General features: G+C 42.8%; 1 protein-coding gene across 1 annotated transcript in view; it reads right to left on the bottom strand.

The window, feature by feature from the left end:
* The window catches only part of LOC149470067 (guanine nucleotide-binding protein subunit alpha-15-like), a 114,364-nt gene that overhangs the window by 21,319 nt on the left and 72,526 nt on the right, over positions 1 to 20,519 (bottom strand). The window contains exon 6 of the mRNA XM_089667132.1: positions 14,954 to 15,107. Coding sequence (XP_089523258.1) covers positions 14,954 to 15,107 — 154 coding nt within the window. The remainder of the gene's footprint in view (positions 1 to 14,953; positions 15,108 to 20,519) is intronic.

Raw genomic sequence — 20,519 nt, 5'->3', positions numbered from 1 at the left:
ACGTGACATTTTAAGGATGTCTTGCAGTGGGATGGTGGATTTTAGGAACCGCTTGACAACCAGATTGAACACGTGAGCCATGCATGGCGCATGGCACAACCTTCTTTGACGCAGAGCAGACACCATGTTCTCTCCGTTGTCGGTCAACATGGTTCCGATTTTCAGTTTGCGCGGAGACAGCCATCTGTCGATTTCTCTGTTCATTACACTCAGAAGTTCCTCCCCTGTGTGACTACGTTCGCCAAGGCATACCAGGTGCAGCACAGCGTGACACCGTTGCGCCCTGCACATGTGATATGCCGGTCGGGTAATGGGACTTGGCACGGGGGTGGCGGCTGAGGACACGGCGGAAGAAGAGGTGGTAGAGGCGGACATCTTTGCTGGACCAAGGACGTGCAAACGTGGAGGCAAAAGCGGCGTGACCTGTCCAAGTTGCTGGTGCGGCTGTGCCGGCACCACGTTCACCCAGTGGGCCGTAAATGACATGTACTGTCCCTGACCGTAGTTACAGCTCCACACGTCGGCGCTGCCGTGCACTTTGGCAGAGACCGACATGCTCAAAGACTGGCCCACCATCTCTTCTACATGTGAATGCAGGGCTGGCACTGCCTTTTTGGCGAAGAAATGCCGGCTTGGCACTCTCCACCGCGGCTCGGCACAAGCCATCATTTCTCGGAAAGGTGCTGAGTCCACCACTTGGAAAGGGAGGGACTGCAGTACCAGCAACTTGGACAGGAGGACGTTCAGCTTCTGCACCGTCGGGTGCGTGCTCGCAAACTGTTGTCTCTTGGAAACGGATTCCAAGAAAGACTGCTGACGGAATCCGTGAAGAGGAGTAGCAGGAGAAGGAGCATCTGAACGAGCGGAAGATGCCAACGAGCGACAACTCCCCTCAGCAGAGGTGTTGGAGCCTTGACTGGCTGATAGAGGGCGATTGACGTCGGGTGACGGAGCAAGTAACGGAGCGGGTGATGGAGCGGGGGCTGGGGCAGGCAGAACCGCCGTATCTTTATCACGGTTTTCCCAGGCCACCGAATGGCGACGCTGCATATGCTGACACAACGCTGTAGTCCCAACATTGGCCCCCTGGCCACGCTTGACTTTCTGGCCACATAGTCGACATACGGCTACGTTTACTTCCTCGGGCGGCTTGACGAAAAATTGCCACACCGCCGAGTAGGAAACTTTGCCCCCGCTACTCCTCACTGGCTGACTGCTACTTCCTCCGTGCACACCGGCACCACTACTGGCCGTGGTGGTAGGCTGCAGTAGAGCTGGTGCTCTACTCCGTGGCCGTTTGGCTCCAGTGACACTGCTGCGACCCTGCTGCCTCCTGGGCAACCCACCGACTGTTTTGCTCGCTGGCAAGCTAGCACCCTCTTCTCCTGATGATGCGGAAGCAATAGCCTGATGACGACGAGGCTGCCAAGTGCGATCAGCCTCATCATCATCAATTAGGGTCTCCGCGTCACTACTAGCCCCCTCGGCTGCGTGTGGGTCAGGAGACAGACCTGTCTCTAGACCGGCTACCGAGCCACTCTCCTCGCCAGTACTTCTTCGCCTGGCTGCTGAAGAGGCGGATGTCTCCCCCCGTTCCTGACCGCCCTCTGTTAGCTCTTCCTCACTGTACAGTGGGGCTGAGCCCACAGCATGCGATACTTCGCTTGGTGAGGGAACACCAAAGGACAGGGGCAGGTCGAGGACACGTGATTTCAGTGGGCTTGCTCCCGGGCCATGCCAACTAACGGTTGTGTCTGACGTACCCACCGACCGTTGGCTGTAGGTGTCAGAGGTGACCTAGGAAGAGGAAGACGACCGAGTCAATCAATCGATGACGGCAGGGTTGTCGGTGGAGACACGACCGCTGGATGACACCAGGAGCACTGGCCTCTGGCTGCGACTAGTGCTGCCTCGACCCCTTCCTCTGCTGCCACGTCTGCTCGCTCCTGAAACATTGCCTCCTCTGCCACTCCTCTGCGTGTTGTCTGACATACTCTTTAATTCAATAAGCACCCCAAAAATAAAACCGGATTTAACTCTTTGAACGTACAATAGTGGTTGTGAAGCAGAAAGTCCGTTTATTTAGCACAATCGGTCAATTGCAGCTTGCCGTTGGCTGGAAACTGTACGTTTATGTCACTGGAATGCACTAATCACCCAAAAAATATTACCGCCACCCGGCGTGTATATGGATTTAACTCTTTGAACGTACAATAGTGGTTGTGAAGCAGAAAGTTAGTTTATTGTACACAATCGGTCAATTGCAGCTTGCCGTTGTCTGGAAACTGTACGTTTAGGTCACTGGAATGCACTAATCACCCAAAAAATATTACCGCCAGCCGGCGTGTAAATGGATTTAACTCTTTGAACGTACAATAGTGGTTGTGAAGCAGAAAGTCAGTTTATTGTACACAATCGGTCAATTGCAGCTTGCCGTTGGCTGTAAACTGTACGTTTGTCACTGGAATGCACTAATCACCCAAAAAATATTACCGCCAGCCGGCGTGTAAATGGATTTAACTCTTTGAACGTACAATAGTGGTTGTGAAGCAGAAAGTCAGTTTATTGTACACAATCGGTCAATTGCAGCTTGCCGTTGGCTGGAAACTGCACGTTTCTGTCACTGGAATGCACTAATCACCCAAAAAATATTACCGCCAGCCGGCGTGTAAATGGATTTAACTCTTTGAACGTACAATAGTGGTTGTGAAGCAGAAAGTCAGTTTATTTAGCACAATCGGTCAATTGCAGCTTGCCGTTGGCTGGAAACTGTACGTTTATGTCACTGGAATGCACTAATCACCCAAAAAATATTACCGCCACCCGGCGTGTAAATGGATCTAACTCTTTGAACGTACAATAGTGGTTGTGAAGCAGAAAGTCAGTTTATTGTACACAATCGGTCAATTGCAGCTTGCCATTGGCTGGAAACTGTACGTTTATGTCACTGGAATGCACTAATCACCCAAAAAATATTACCGCCACCCGGCGTGTATATGGATTTAACTCTTTGAACGTACAATAGTGGTTGTGAAGCAGAAAGTCAGTTTATTTAGCACAATCGGTCAATTGCAGCTTGCCGTTGGCTGGAAACTGTACGTTTATGTCACTGGAATGCACTAATCACCCAAAAAATATTACCGCCACCCGGCGTGTAAATGGATCTAACTCTTTGAACGTACAATAGTGGTTGTGAAGCAGAAAGTCAGTTTATTGTACACAATCGGTCAATTGCAGCTTGCCGTTGGCTGGAAACTGTACGTTTCTGTCACTGGAATGCACTAATCACCCAAAAAATATTACCGCCAGCCGGCGTGTAAATGGATTTAACTCTTTGAACGTACAATAGTGGTTGTGAAGCAGAAAGTCAGTTTATTTAGCACAATCGGCAAACTGCAGCACCAACTGTGCACGACAGCCACCAAAAAAAAAAAGGGTGTATGTCACTTTAAATTTTCGATTCTTTGATAGCTGTGTCCCTGAGTAACGATTCTGTGTCCCTGAGTAACGATTCTGTGGCCCTGAGTAACGATTCTGTGGCCCTAAAGTCTCTGTGGCCCTAACTCTGTCCCTTAATACACACAGGTCTGTCTCTCTTGAATGACCGGAGGCTAATGGAGAATTCTAAGATGGCCGCGATTTATAGCTCCACCATTACACAGTGCTGGCTGGCTGCTGATTGGCTAATGCGATCACATGTCATGAATGCATTATGGGTCAGCGTGCCTTGTCTGCGCGCCTTCCCAGAGATCCCCACCCCATCTTCTCTGTCCATTTTCTCCGTCGCCACACATGTCGCCGCCATTTTTGGGAAAATTCGATTCGTGCATCCGAAGTTTGCTAATCTTCGGATTCGTCGCGAATAGAATTTTTACAAATCTTCGGAACGAATTCCACTTCGTCATGTTCGATTCGCTCATCTCTACATGTATTTATGGACCTTGCTTTGTGCACTGGTGCGCAGTCATGTTGGAACAGGAAGGGGCCATCCCAAAACTGTTCCCACAATGTTGGAATCATGAAACTGTCCAAAACGTCTTGGTATGTTGACACCTTAAAAGTTCCCTTCACTGGAACTAAGGAGCCAAGCCCAACCCCAGAAAAGCAACCCCACACCATAATCCCCCCTCCGCCAAACTTTACATTTGGCACAAAGCAGTCAGGCAAGTACCATTCTCCTGGCAGCCGCCAGACCCAGACACATCCATCAGATTGCCAGAGAAGGGCGATTCGTCACTCCAGAGAATACATCTCCACTGCTCTAGAGTGCAGTGTCGGCATGCTTTACGCCACTGCATCTGATGCTTTGAATTTCACTTGGTGATGTAAGGCTTGAATGCAGCTGTTCGGCCATGGAAAACCATTCCATGAAGATCTCTACACACTGTTGTTGTGCTAATCTGAAGGCCAAACGAAGTTTGGAGGTCTTTAGCTATTGACTCTGCAGACAGTTGGTGACTTCTGCACACTGTGCTTTTCAACATGTGCTGACCCTGCTCTGTCATTTTGTGTGGCCTATCACTTCGTGGCTGAGTTGCTTTTGTTCCCAGTTGCTTCCACTTTGTTATAATACCACTAACAGTTGACCATGGAATATTTATTTACATAGTTAGTCTGGCTGAAAAAAGACAAAAGTCCATCCAGTTCAACCATAGAAAAAAAAAAAGTTATAATCCTATACCCACAGTTGATCCAGGAAGGCAAAAAAACCCAGCAAAGCATGATCCAATTTGCTCCTGCTGGGAAATTAGTATCCAGTTATATTCTGTGTATCTAAGAAACAATCCAGAAGAAATCCACTGAACTGGCCAGAACCAACTCTTGAGGGAGCCTATTCCACATTTTCACAGCTCTCACTGTGAAGAAACCTTTCCGTGTTTGGAGATTAAATTTCTTTTCCTCCAGACGTAAAGAGTGATCCCTTGTCCTCTGTGATGACCTCAGGGTGAATAACTCTACACTATATGAACCACTGATGTATTTATACATGTTGATCATATACCCTGTTAATCTCCTCTTCTCAAGAGAGAATAAATTTAGTTCCTCTAATCTTTCCTCATAGCTGATCTCCTCCATGCCTCGTATCAGTTTGGTTGCCCTTCTCTGTACTTTCTCAAGTTCCCTAATGTTCTTTTTGCAAATTGGTGCCCAAAACTGAACTGCATATTCCAGATGAGGTGTTACTAATGATTTGTACAGGGGTAGTATGATATCTCTCTCTGGAGTCTATACCTCTTTTAATACAAGAGAGGATTTTGCTTACTTTAGAATCTGCAGCTTGGTATTGCATGCCATTATTAAGCTTGTGATCTACCAGAACTCCCAGATCCTTCTCCACCATTGATTCCCCCAGTTGTACCCCCCCTAGTATGTATGATGCATGCATATTCTTATCCCACAAGTGCATCACCTTACATTTATCAACATTAAACCTAATTTGCCACATAGTTGCCCAATTAAACAGTGCATTGAGGTCGGCTTGTAAGTTGAAGACATCCTGTAAGGACGTTATTCCACTGCACAGCTTGGTGTCATCTGCAAAGACTGAAATGGGATTTTCAATCTCAGACCCTATATTGTTTATAAATATATTAAAAAGTAAGGGTCCCAACACTGGACCTTGGGGTACACCACTGACGACCCTAGACCATTCAGAGTATGAATAATTAACCACTGCTCTCTGAATACGATCTTTTTGCCAGTTTTCTATCCATTTACATACGGATTTTTCCAAGCCTGTAGACTTTACCTTACACATTAGCCATGTGTGGGGAACTGTGTCAAACCCTTTTGCAAAATCCAAGTATACCACGTCCACCGCCACCCCTCTGTCCAAGGTTTTGCTCACCTCCTCATAAAAAGAATCAGATTTGTTTGACAACTTCTGTCTTTCATGAATCCATACTGTCTGTTGCTTAAAATATTTTGTTTCCAGCAAGAACTCATCTATGTGGTCTTTTATTAAACTCTCCAATATCTTTCCAACTATAGAAGTTAAACTAGCAGGTCTATAATTACTTGGTAAAGATTTTGACCCCTTTATAAATATTGGCACCACATTGGCCTTACGCCAATCCAATGATACTATGTCAGTCATTAAAGAGTCTCTAAAAATTAGAAACAATGGCTTTGAAATGACAGAGCTCAATTCTTTAAGGACCCGTGGGTGTATGCCATCTGGTCCAGGTGCTTTATTCACCTTTATTCCGTCTAAATATTTTTGGATCATATCAATTGTGAGCCAATGTGGATCATCTGGAGCTGTGTCAATACTATGTCCATTATGGACAAGAGCTCCTCCATGCTCCTTTGTATACACAGAGCTGAAGAAGGTATTTCATACATTTGCCTTCTCTTTGTCCCCAGTCACCAACTCTAGATTATTTTGTAAAGGGCCTACATGCTCGGACCGAACCTTTTTACTATTAATATATTTGAAGAATTTTTTGGGGTTTGTCCTGCTATCTTTTGCAATCTGTCGTTTGTTTTCAATTTTTGCGGCCTTCATTTCCTTTTTGCATATAGCATAGTAAGAACTAGGAAGAAATTTCAAGGATGAACTTATTGCACAGGTGGCAACCTATCACAGTAGCATGCTTGAATTCACTGAGCTCCTGAGAGTGACCCATTCTTTCACAAATGTTTGTAGAAGCAGTCTGCATGCCTAGGTGCTTGATTGCAACACCTGAATCCAATGATATGGAGGGCTGGCCAAATATTTTTGGCAATGTAGTGTATACTTTCTTTATTTTATAGTGCCGAGAAGGAGCTGCCATTTGCTCCTCCGCTAAAGTAAACAAAGTAACTCAGTGACATCCCCCGGAGACCCCGCCCTTTTGCCCTTTGATTACTTCAGTGCCGGGCCTGAATGATAGCTCCTTCTCGACGCTGTATAGTAAAGAAAAAAAAGCTGCCAATTACATTTTTACATTTAAATCCAGCAATGACAGTTAGCACTGATAAGTGCAGGAGCCTGTCTGTATACACAGCTTTCTCACTGTATACACTGCATCTCTCCTCTCCTGCCTGTCTCTGCCCACCCACCTTGTCTGCAGTACACACAGCCCCACCCACTCACATTCAGTCTTTTTTATTTTCTTTTGTTTACTTTTGGCTGTTAGTGGGAATCCCCAGTGGGTGCTGGCTCCTAAAAACCAATGCAAAAATGGACTGTTTGTTCATTTACATCTGTTTATCCTCTGTTCCAATTTTATTAATGGAACACAAAATAGGGCTCTGATCTGTTTAAAAAAATGAATGTAGACGGATGCAGATGTAAACAGATGATCACTCGTTTACATCCATTTTTCCATAGAGGTACATTGATGTCTGTTTTTCATCCGTCACCGGATGGATGAAAAACGGACAAATGGTCCGCAAGTGTAAGAGTCGCCTTAGGCTGCCTGCATGCAGGTCCATCTGATAATTACTTATATCTTTTGGTACTCTATTGGTGAGATATCTGTGCATTTGTTCCTGAATTTGCCCACCTGCTGTAGTCATAAGTAGGGTTCCTAACAAGCTATAAGGCCTCATTCACATGGGTATATCTATGTGTCGCACCATCCTAATTAGGTGCTAGAAATTATGCAAATTTTGTTTTTGGACTCTGTTGTAGTAGTGGAGCTGTGATTGTGTTTTACCTTCTCTGGGTTCTGCAGCTGTAGTCTTACCTGTCTCCCCCTGTCTTTTCAGAAATCTCTGGAACATAGTGGGCGGAGAGGGTAAAGTCTGAGCTGGCTCTGTATACAGCCTTAGCCAATACCTGGTTGGGAAAAGTGATCAGCAGGGGGCAGAGAGAGGTATATAAGGGTTAGAGCAGAGAGTAGCAGGGTCCTTCAACTCCAGAGATTGACCCAGCCCGGCAGTGCTGTTAGACCTTCCAAGGCTTAGGAGGAGCCTTAAGAAGTTCTGGATGATTCTAGCTCACCAAGGAGCAGAAGGATCACCCCCAAAGTCGCAGGAACACAGGGGAATGTCTAAAGGGGATCTTCCTGAGATACCTTGTGTCAGAGACAGCTGAAGTGAAGGAGGCCTTCAGACTGCCTGGATCACAGTGAGTAGGCCGCAGAGAAATCCTGATAGAGATACTGTTGCCTGTACACTCCTTCTTGATAGAGGGACCAGGGGCGGACTGACCATTTGGAAACTTGGGCACTTCCCAAGGGTCCGGGGTCAGTAGGGGGCCCCATGAGATGCCCCTGGTACCTTTTTCATAGGCTTTTTTGAGTTTTGGCAAGGACACAGGGGCCCCATGATCCCCTATTGGCCGGAGGCCCCATGAGTTGTCAGTCCGCCCCTGAGAGGGACCATTCCAGACCTGCTGCCAGGGCTGCACCTTAGAGGAAGCCCCCTATGCTAAAAGCTGTTGCTACTTTTTATACTTATAGTGTAAAGCATCCATGTCAAGCGGAGGAGTCTGCAGGCAGTGAATGAGTGCTTACAGAGACTTTGTTGCTATGGAATACTGTTGCCTACTGTCCAAAATGTCACGGGCCTGTAAATGAAAGAGTTAAAAGTGACAAAGTACTTACATGACAGTAGCTGCTGTCACTATGTTATGAAACTGTATTATCCTGCAGAGCGGGAAAAGTGCAACCGTTGCTGGTGGCAACCGGTGAAATGGTAATCTTGGTGCATTGTCAAAGTGTGAAGTTGTGTAATGATTGCGGGCAGGCATTAGGGTTGCTGTGAATGCTGGCACCACTGTAGAGGATATCTGCACTACAGCCAGGTGTGCTGCCAGTGTGGAAGAACCTCCTTTTAGTAGAAAAGAAGCAAGCTGTTGGGGATGTTGTGGCAAAAGGGTCTGTAGTCATGGCACCATCAGAGCCTGCTGAAGTAGTGGAGACAGTATACGATGTCTCGATAGATTTGAGAAAAGAAGAGAGTGATGTGGAGACCAATCTAGGGTCTCCAAAATTTGTTGCAGACCCAAGTGACTTGGAGTGGGACTCCTCAGGATCATCATCCAATTGGTCTTGGGTAAGTCACTATTGTTTAGAGATACTAACAATCACCAGTGGGGCTGACAGTATTGTTTCCAAGCCAGAAGCTTTGCCCAGTCTGGAACCTGATTCTGAGGCGGTGGAGCAGGCAAAAGACTGCCACAGATCACAGTGTACATCTAGGATGGGATTCAGCCAGGAATATCAGAGCTGCTGCTTGGACTTATCACCCCACTCCCTGCACTTTGACAGGAGCCATTGCTCAAAATAAGGCCTATCATCACTTCTTTAAAAGGCTTCCAACCCTTGTGTACTCCCAGAAAAGGAGTCAAGGATATATATGACTATGGAGTTATTGTACACACATTGCATTCTGTGTAACTAAAGTACTTGCATTCTTTGTTGTAAGCTAATAAATATATTTTTGAAAGTTGAATATTTGCTGCAGTGTCCTACAAAATTATTCTACAGAGGCGTGACAAAATGTTGTAACAAGAAGATGGTTACAAATGTATAAATTGCTGCCTTTGTATGAAAAAAGTAAAAGAATAATTTATGGTGATGTTTAAAAAGCCCACAAATTGACTTCCAATGGCACAAAGTAGATTTTGCAATTTCTATTCGATTCAGCAATTTTTGCTGTGTAGAATCACTTTTCCAATCTGTCAGTGATTGGAACACACCATTAAAGCTAAAATAGGAACAAACTAATAGTAATTTCTCTGGTTCTTTTTTTGATGGGAATTCTCTCCAATTCCATGCTGAAAATTGTTTATGAAAGTAGTTTCTTCATAGAAAAGAATGAAAGATGCTTGGATGGAGGTTCTTACAGTTTTAAAAATAAAAAATACGGATTCCAGAACAGTATACTGCTGCTCACACCGGGGGTGATCAAAAAAGCATTATTTAGTTATTTCCCATGTTTTTTCCATCACTTTTTTTCTCTAGGTTTCATACAATGAAAAGTATACCAGAAAAGTACACCTATTGGCAGATAGAGGAATACATAAAATATATACATACAGGTGAAACTCAAAAAATTAGAATATCGTGCAAAAGTTCATTTATTTCAGTAATGAAACTTAAAAGGTGAAACTAATATATGAGATAGACTCATTACATGCAAAGCAAGATAGTTCAAGCCGTGATTTGTCATAATTGTGATGATTATGGCTTACAGCTCATGAAAACCCCAAATCCACAATCTCAGAAAATTAGAATATTGTGAAAAGGTGCAATATTCTAGGCTCAACGTATCCTACTCTAATCAGCTAATTAAGCCATAACACCTGCAAAGGGTTCCTGAGCCTTTAAATGGTCTCTCAGTCTGGTTCAGTAGGAATCACAATCATGGGAAAGACTGCTGACCTGACTGTTGTGCAGAAAACTATCATTGACACCCTCCATAAGGAGGGAAAGCCTCAAAAGGTAATTACAAAAGAAGTTGGATGTTCCTAAAGTGCTGTATCAAAGCACATTAATAGAAAGTTAGGTGGAAGGGAAAAGTGTGGAAGAAAAAGGTGCACAAGCAGCAGGGATGACCACAGCCTGGAGAGGATTGTCAGGAAAAGGCCATTCAAAAGTGTAGGGGACTTTCACAAGGAGTGGACTGAGGCTGGAGTCAGTGCATCAAGAGCCACCACACACAGACGGATCCTGGACATGGGCTTCAAATGTCGTATTCATCTTGTCAAGCCACTCCTGAACAACAAACAATGTCAGAAGCGTCTTACCTGGGCTAAAGAAAAACAGACCTGGTCTGTTGCTCAGTGGTCCAAAGTCCTCTTTTCTGATGAGAGCAATGTTTGCATCTCATTTGGAAACAAAGGACCCAGAGTATGGAGGAAGAATGGAGAGGCACACACTGCAAGATGCTTGAAATCCAGTGTGACGTTTCCACAGTCTGTGTTGATTTGGGGAGCCATGTCATCTGCTGGTGTTGGTCCACTGTGCTTCATTAAGTCCAGGGTCAACACAGCCGTCTACCAGGAGATGTTGGAGCACTTCATGCTTCCTTCCGCAGACGAGCTTTATGGGGATGCTGACTTCATTTTTCAGCAGGACTTGGCACCTGCCCACACTGCCAAAAGCACTAAAACCTGGTTCAATGACCGTGGGATTACTGTGCTTGATTGGCCAGCAAACTCACTTGACCTGAACCCTATAGAGAATCTATGGGGCCTTGCCAAGAGAAAGATGAGAGACATGAGACCGAACAATGCAGAAGAGCTGAAGGCCGCTATTGAAGCATCCTGGTCTTCCATAACACCTCAGCAGTGCCACAGGCTGATAGCTTCAATGCCACGCCGCATTGAGGCAGTAATTGCTGCAAAAGGGGCCCAAACCAAGTACTGAGTACATATGTATGCTTATACTTTTCAGAGGTCCGATATTGTTCTATGTACAATCCTTGTTTTATTGATTGCATGTAATATTCTAATTTTCTGAGATTGTGGATTTGGGGTTTTCATGAGCTGTAAGCCATAATCATCACAATTATGACATATCACGGCTTGATCTATCTTGCTTTGCAGCAATGAGTCTATCTCATATATTAAATTCACCTTTTAAGTTGCATTACTGAAATAAATGAACTTTTGCACGATATTCTAATTTTTCGAGTTTCACCTGTATAATAGGCAATTCGTTTGGAATTAGTTTCCGATCTTGTAAGAGGTATCATTGACAGATCAGTCAAATCACCTGAGGAATTTGTGGGAGAAGTTTGCTTTCTAGGAATGCCCAAATTGTGTTTAATCAAAAAGTATAATATAACCAGCTAAATAATAACTAATAACTAAATAAGATGGGAGTTTCTTGGATTTTCCTGTTGCCCCCACAAATGTGGCAGCAAGAGGAGGTCACTGTAGGTCATAGTGGGAATGTGAGGAGATCCCTGTACAAAATGGTGATACAATGAGGAGTTGTGCAGGGTTGACATCCAATGTCCAAAGATGTATAACATTTGTGACAGTGAAGAGACATTTGTAGAATGCGGAATAAGAAAAGGTTGAGAAAAATGAAGAGGAACTAGGAGTGGATACCGACAAAAGGAAGAGTGGGAGAGGAACAGAGAGAAGAAAGGGAACAAAAAAACTTTTACTTTTAGGGGGGTAGAAAGCATGATGAGGGGTAGGGAAATTGCACTTATGATGTCCAAATTGTCATTTGCTATTTCTCTCAGCATAATCCTTTATAATAGATCAAAGGCAAAAACAAAACACAAAATATAAAAAGAGAAAAGGGATGGCCAGAATAGAAAAAATAAGAAGTGTAAAAGAAATATACCAAACTATTGGCCTTAGTAAGCACCAAACTAGACAACTGATTGCAGGGAGAACTGAGGGCCACACAGAAATGCTGAAGGGCCATAAGAGTACCCAAGTTGCAGGTCTATAGGTGGGACTTGAAATCTTGGAGATAAAGGTATAAATCTACCTTGAAAATTAGGTTATGTGAGCATCTGGAAAGATTTTATGAGGTTTCTGGTGTATTTTATACCACCTTGATAAAGGTTTGTGGGCTGACTCTTGAATGCAGGTGTTGAATGAAGGCAAGCATTTTTGTTCACATGTCAGGAACACATGCAAAATATCTTTCCTAACACCACAGAAACCTTCTGCCCTTTAGCAGATACACAGTAGTGCCATTTATTGTTAATGACACCCTCACGTATCTGCTGACCTACACGTTTTCACATGCACCAACATTTTACAATGCACTGTGGTACTATAGGGCTCGGTGTGATTTTGAAAAAGGTTCAGGGACTTTTTTCACATTTTTAGCACATAGAGCTGCCCATTGAAATGAATGGGCTGCCCTACACGTGGTGTACATCTTTATCCATTTATCCACTCTGTCAGTACACCTTTGCATCATACATTTCAGTGCTAACCTCTGCACCCCAAACCTCCCCCATCCTTTCCACTACAACCCCCCCCCCCACCTTAACTCTACGTGCCTCCTCTGCTCATCTTTACACCCACCTTCCTTACTTCTGTATATCCCCTCCTTGCTCAACTAATTCCTTTTCTGCCTACCTCTGCCCACCCTTCTCCCCCCCCAATTTTGCTTACGTTTGTAGAACAGGCTGATGTTAGGCTCAGTGACCAAAGTTGCAGACAGGACTTTCAAGCATGCCCCTGTTTACCTCTCAGTGGACAGCATTCAGCAGAGATGATGGTAGCTGGAACCTCAGGGGAGCATAATATACATGTGAATTCTGCCATTATTTACATATAAATGCCACATTGCCACCACTATTTACATATGAATGCTGCCGCTATTTACATATGAAGGCTGCTTATGTACATGTGAATGCAGCATAAGTGGCAGCACTGCACACTGAGATATCAAGACACAGCATGGGACAAAGACTTCAAGAGACAAGAGAAAGTACACCTGGACAGTTGGCAAGTATGGGGCAGCTGTTTGGGCCCCACAGCAATGACAGGGCCCAGGGCAGCTGCCCCTTTTTCCCCTCCTTAAGCCCTGGTTCACATATATTCATTTGAATGGACTCCCGTGCCCGGGACACTCACTTCTTTGGAAACCTTGGTTCCCAGTGCGGTTGTGATTTCCAATGCGGACGGCGTGCCATTAGAACTAATGGCATCAGCCCGTGGGTCCGCATTCTTCTGTGCGGGTGGTGCACGGATATTTGTATGGATCCACAGCGGCACCACCCGCACATATGTGAACCTAGCCTAAAGATGGCCCTGCTCCTCCTGTATGTTTAGAAAATGTGAGAAAGGGCTGTTGATATATTGTGGCCACTGACACCAATGCTGGGGGTTATATTGTGGTCACTGATAGCAACGATAGGAGATACTATTACTCAGACAGACAGGCCTTATCTTACTCCCACTTTCTCATCAGTGTGCATTACAGTACACTGGAAAAAATACAGCAGATCAAAATTTTTGGTGCTTTACAGCCTATTGATTTTGAATGGAAAGCCCCTCAATGCATGAAAACATGCTGCTCTTGTGACCCTCTTGAGTGCTTTTGTGAGTTTGAGATCATGCTTTGACTTAATGCTTTGACTGAGGAGGCAGAACAAAAATCCTTTTCCTCTAGGTTATGTAGATGATGAGATGTGAAGATGTTTGCAGCCCAAATCAGGATTGCAGCCTATGGTGACAATGCTGTTTCTAAATAGATACAGTATAGTGCCTGTGTGTTATCACCCCATAAGAGTAAGTGTGTTGTTGGTAAATTCATCAAAATAAAAGGAAAGAAAAGTAAAAAGGCTAATGCACCATGTTTTAAGTATAACTTTTTTAGTTTTTTAGCACTCATTCATTATTATTATTGATTATTTATGTGGCTTAGGTCAGGGGCGGACTTACAACTCATGGGGCCCCCGGGCAATAGGGGATCATGGGGCCCCTGTGTCCTTGCCCAAACTCAAAAAAGCCTATGAAAAAGATACCAGGGGCATCTAATGACCCCGGGCCCTCGGACAGTGCCCCAGTTTCCAAATGGTCAGTCCGCCCCTGGCTTAGGTAGTATTTAGGAATAACCTGTAAACAATGTTATAGTAAGGCTTCACAAACATGGTGACAGTTTAACAATATGGTATAGTCATGCAGAGAGAGAAGATCTGAATGAACCATTAGGATATAAAGCTGGATATGAACAGGATGTCTCCACTACTGCATACAGAATACAGGGATGCTCTTCTCCAAAGGAGAGTTGTAGGCAGAGTAAGCATTGAGAAAGAGCAGATAGTAAATTGAAGCATGTTCACCGAGGGTGTAAAACTAAATAAGAGCAAGAATATTTCAGTGATTCAGACAGGAAATACAAAATGCAAAGCTCCTTTTATGCTATACAGGATTAATATTATTATTGCTGTTATTAAAATTATTATATCTAGTTTATGCATCTATTTTATATTAGCTTGATCTATTTGGTGGTATGTTATTGTTGCTTTCCATTTTTTTTTTATTAAACGACAAGTTTCTTTCATTAACCAAGCTTATTTTGACATTGTAATGTACCTTTGAATTTGGGGAAGTATGTAGCCAAATCAGACATGTAGATCTTCTCTGCCAGCAAGTCTGTCTTGTTGAGGAAAAGAATAATAGGAGTCTCTTTAAACCAAGGAAGCGCCATTATTTGCTTGAAGAGTGCCAAGCTCTCCCTCATTCGATTCTACGATGAAAAGATAGAGAATGTCAGGAAAAGTTTTCTATGCTTCATTACAAAAGGGCACTTGATTTATGTAAAAAGTGGTACTTTTATTTTCAGCTGAAAATCTGTAAGCTTGAGTGCCAAGCATTTTGGCACACAAATTTTAAAGTGTTTGTCAAGACAAAAATATTTTCTCCAGTTTTGAAAAGAGTGGTGAAGGATTAGAACTCCTGTCAGGTTTTTCCTACTATTTGGGCTTGTGTTTACCCTCATTTCCTGCCTGGCTGACAGTTCCATTAGACAGGAAGATAGGAAAACATAAATAAGACAGAATAAAAGTCAGACAGAGGTTCTAGTCTTCCCCTACTGTACTAAAAAAAATTTTTTCTGTCTTGGTTGCTAATTAAAAGTTTTCATCACTTCTTGTATGACTTCTTGTATGTACCACAGCAATCTGACCTTTGCACCACAGATTTTTTTTAAAAACAGTGTAAATTATACACAAATCTTAATTGCTGCCACTTTTAAATTAATACCATATAATCTATAAACATTTACCCTTTTTGTGACAGAGTAAAACAGTGGCTCTCCCTTACATAAATCATTTATACCTGTGTTCTAAAATAATACAAATGTAATACTATCAAATAAAGAATAGAAAGAAATAACAATATGAAATTAAAAATGCAAATTAAACACACCCAGTGTAAACATAGTGTGAAAAAATATATATTCTTAACCATAAAGTCCACATATAAGTCCACTTTTAGTAGTCATAGTAGACTCTGTAAAAATCTTCTCAACACTGTGCAATCTTCACACCATACCATATGCTCAAGTGTTACCAGCTCCCAGTAGGACACTAACTCACAAGATTAAGTTGCCTCACATTCTCATGTTCGGAAAAATGCCCTTTATTTCTTTACTCAATGTACTCCATCACCAGAACACTCCAGATCCAGCAGCTCATATGCATAAGAATTTAGCTCATATGAAAGGAAAAAAAAACAAACAAAGAAACTCCAATAGTGTAATATGTTAAAAACTTAATTTTTTCCCTATCTGTTTCACATTAATCTCACATGCAAAGTCAGAAGCGTGACTGGATAGAATTGGCCAGGCCAATACAATCGTCGTCTCACCTGACCACTGATCTCTCACACCACTGATACTTCCAGACCACCACTTCAGGCAGAACGTGTTTTGCATCACTTCCAGTTGCCATACAGCCACCAACTGACGCGTTTCGTCATCACGACTTTTGCCCAGTGGCCTACTGGGAGCTGGTGACACTTATCTTCAGCTGTCAATACCATCACAGTGATACTAGATATGTGACAAACATCTGTACTTTCTGTTTACAGGATGCCAAAAACCTGCAACAAAATCTAAGCCCGAAAATAGAATAATCAGTTAAAAAGCCAAGAAATTGGCTGGCCCTTTTCTGAACCCGGAATCGAAACTTCCAAAACCAGAAGTTGTCTTTTAGTCCTTTTTTCATAACTTTTTTTGCACTTCAAGCTTTGTTACATTTATTTTAGGGACTTTGTGTCCCATTTTGACACATTTTTGCATTTGCTGGTTTTTAAGGCTGCTTTAACTTGCTTTTAATCTCCTGGGTCTTCCCTTGGTGAAATGAAGCCAAAAAAAGGCAAAAAAAAGGCAGAAAAATTATTTGGAGAGTGGTGCCCCATTAAATCTTCACACTTTTGAAAAAAGGCTCAGAGCCTTTTTTTCAAAAGCGTCAAAAACGTAAAGGAGCACCACTCCCCAAAGTAATTTTTATGTGGTTTTTCCCTTTTTGGCTTAATTTTACCAAGGAAAGACTCAAGGGATTAAATAAGTGTTGATTTCAGCCTTAAAAAGCAAAGAAATTGGCTAGGAAGCTGCCATTTCCAGAAACCGAAAGTTGCCTTTTAACCCCTTTTTCCTTTACTTTTATTGCTGTTTAAGCCTAGTAGAGTTCCTCTTAGGGACGTTTGAGCCCATTTTGACACCCTTTCTGCATTTCATAAACTTTTGCAAAATGCTAAAAGGAGAACTTAAAGGGGCAATATCCCCATTTTTTTTTTATTTATTTGGCCTTTTTGGCTTCATTTTTCCATAGAATGACCAAAGGGATTTTATGTGAGTTGATTTCAGCCTTAAAAAGCCAAGCAATTGGCTGGGAAACTGCAATTTCCTGAAAAAGGAAGTGATACTTCAAAAACCTTTTTTCCCATGACTTCTTGTATTTTAAAGGATAAGTTCACCTTTGGAACATGTTACATCTGTTTTTAGGGTGGAACATGTAACATGTTCCCATAGACGCCCCCCCCCCCCCCCCCCGACAGCTAATGCAGGCAGAAGTTTCCCTGTACTATCTGTCAGATTTTAAAATAGTGTGGACGTGCGGGGCATCATTCTTGCACAGTGTTTTGTTAATGAGTGCCTACAAGTCCCGGCAGCAGTAGCGGCTGTGGGCTTGTAGTTTTTAGTGAACTACCATGGTTCTGTGGAGCACCGTGGTAGTTCATTGAAGCTTCCTGTCAGTATATCTGCTTTGATCTGTCAAGTCACATGACAAGTCGCACCGGGGCTTATCATTTTGCAGTATCCTATGACCTTGAACCCCTCTCCTGTTAAAGTTCCTAAGTAATAAATGATAAAAATGCATCCCCTAGATGGAGCCATAATTGTCGGTGTGCGTGAGACTGTGCTTGTGACTGGCAGCCTCTGTACTATTGTGGGAGACCTGGACATATTCTTAGCGGCCTCTCTGGGGGTAAAAGCTACACATGAAAATGTAATATATTTTTAGATAACAGGTTCAACTGTACGATCTTATTTTAGATCCTGGGCTCAGCTGTTTGATCTATTTTTAGCTCCTAAGCTAAACTGTTTAATCTATTTTTAGGTCCTAAGCTCAAAAGCTCAAACTATTTTCAGATATTGGGCTCAACTGTTTGAAGGACCCCTTTTATCAATTTTGTTTTTCATTTTCAGCTTAATTTTAACATGGAATGACCAGAAGGATTTCTTGTTGATTCCATCCTCAAAAAGTCAACCAATTGGCCATTTCTGCCTTTTCTTTAAACCACGAAAATGTGCATGAAATTGCACTTGTAGGTAAACAAACAAAATATGTGAATCAAAAAATGAAAATGTAACCAAAAATAGTGACCAAAGGAAAGCAGCTTGCACAGTATTGCATATTCAGTATCACATAAATGTAACATATGAATATGTGCAATGCTAATCACAATAAAGCACATCAATAACACATGTGCGCACCTCTTTTTATTTTTCTGCTTTTGGGTCGGTGGCTGGCGTTCATCCTAATTGACACTGGATTTACTTCGGGGACATTTTTTTTTTTTTTTTTTGTTTGTACCCCATATTCATTCACATGAGGGGGGCAGGATCTAGGGGCCCCTTGTTAAAGGGGTCTTCCAGATTCTGATTACCCTCCGTCACGCAGCCTCCCACAACCGCCAGGCCAGGGTTGTGGGGAAGAGGCCCCCCTGCCCCAAAGCACCCGCTATGTTGAGGATATATGACCTGGTATGGATCAGGAGAGGGGCACCCTCCTTTCCGGGATTGCCAAGCTACATGCTCGGATAAAGGTCTGGTATGGATTTTGAGGGGACCCCACACCTTTTTTTTAAATTTAGCATAAGGTTTTCCTTAAAATCTATACTGGACCAAAGGGTCTGGTATAAATTTTGGGGGGGACCCCATACCTTTTTAGTAGTTTCAAAATTTTGGCATGGGGTTCCCTTTAAAATCCATAACAGATCGAAGGGCCTTTTTAATTTTTAAAGCCAGCATCGTTTGTTTACATTCTGCTGTTGGTGTGGTAGTAAACTCTATTACTGCTGTTGGTGTGGTAGTAAAGTGGTAGTAAACTCTATTTTTATACTTTTACCTACAGGCAAGCTTATAATAAAGCTTACCTGTAGGTAAAGGAATATCTTTTTGAGAGCTGGCACATGCACTCTGAAGGAACCGCATTCCCATGCCGTTCCTTCAGAGCACTGTGCCATGGCCCTGGACTCCCGCGCAGGAGTAACATCATTGCGGTTTGGCCAGTCAGACAGCTGGAGCTTGCGAACCTGGGAGGAAGACCGGGTGAAGATGGAAGCCTCTGCAGCAGTGACAGCGTGCCACTGGAGGGCTTTGTTTTAAGGTAAGTCCTTCATAACGTGCTAGTATGCGATGCATACTTACACATTACCTTGCAGGGGACTTTTCTAAGCTGCAGTTTACTACCACTTTAAAGGATGCGTAAGCCACCTGCTCCTTAACAACCAGCTATTTTTCACAATGAATTCAGATTGATTCGATATTTTCAATTCGATCCGAATTCAAATACTTCCAAAAATTTGAATCTATTAGAAAATGAATAAACAAAACAAAAGGAATCACAAGAACAAATCTTCAGAGTTTAAGGAATGTAACAAATCTAAATTAGTAACTTAATTAATCGGTCTGAAAGTAAACACATTTTTTCATTCTGGACATGTCTAAATGGTGTAAAAAAAAAAGAAAACAAATTAAAATTAAAAATGTCCTTCACACAAACTCCTGTGAGTCCCCAAAGTCTATACAACATAAAAAAGCACAAAAGAAGAACTGTTCATTTGTGTTCCACTCCCAAGTTTTCACCTTGATTGCCACCATCGTGCAAAGTGGCTTACCAGAGAAACATGACCCTCTAAGATAGAGATGTCATATTGTGCATGATGTTAACAAATGTAGCAGGTAGAATCCACCACTTTTTATTGTAAATCCAGTCTGAGCATCATATGTATGCCAAAAGAGAAAAAGAAAGAGCCAGGTTCTCCAATAATATATATCTGATAGCTGTATTTAAAATTGAACAAAAACATTCACATTGAATAAAATTATCAGTGCTGTATGATAATACCCGCCCAGGGCTTAGTGCACGTCTGCATGCAGGGTGATGTCATGGCTTTCAACTCTGCCCTTTTCTAAAATCGGAAGTGAAGCTTTTAAAAACTGGAAGTGGTCTTTAATCTCCTTTTAACAGCTTTTATGCATCTCTGAGCCTTTTGCACATGTGTGAAAATTTAAAGGGGTACTACCTTAAACGGGTACTACACACAATTTTGTTAAAAAAATTTTTTGCTCTTTTTGGACTTCATTTTACCATGGAATGACTAGAGGGACTTATTATGAGTTGATTCCGGCTATAACTGCTTCCTGCCTGGCCATTGTACATATACAATCGAGCTAGACAAGTGCTGAGCAGAGTTTAGCTGTGACATCATCACTCCAGCCTGGAGAGTCAGCAATGCTGTGTGATAAGCTTGTCATACTATTTGTTTTGCAAGTACCCACTTGGATAATTATTATATTTCTTTAAACAGTACTTCCCTATGGGTTTTCCTTGTTCTTTCCTTGGTATGTGCTTCTGTTGCTGAGACAGAT

Source organism: Staurois parvus, unplaced genomic scaffold (assembly GCF_062004578.1).
Source record: "Staurois parvus isolate SC_StPar_1 unplaced genomic scaffold, SC_StPar_1.0 ptg000053l, whole genome shotgun sequence".
NCBI lineage: Eukaryota > Metazoa > Chordata > Amphibia > Anura > Ranidae > Staurois > Staurois parvus.
This window is presented reverse-complemented; position numbering and strand designations above follow the sequence as displayed.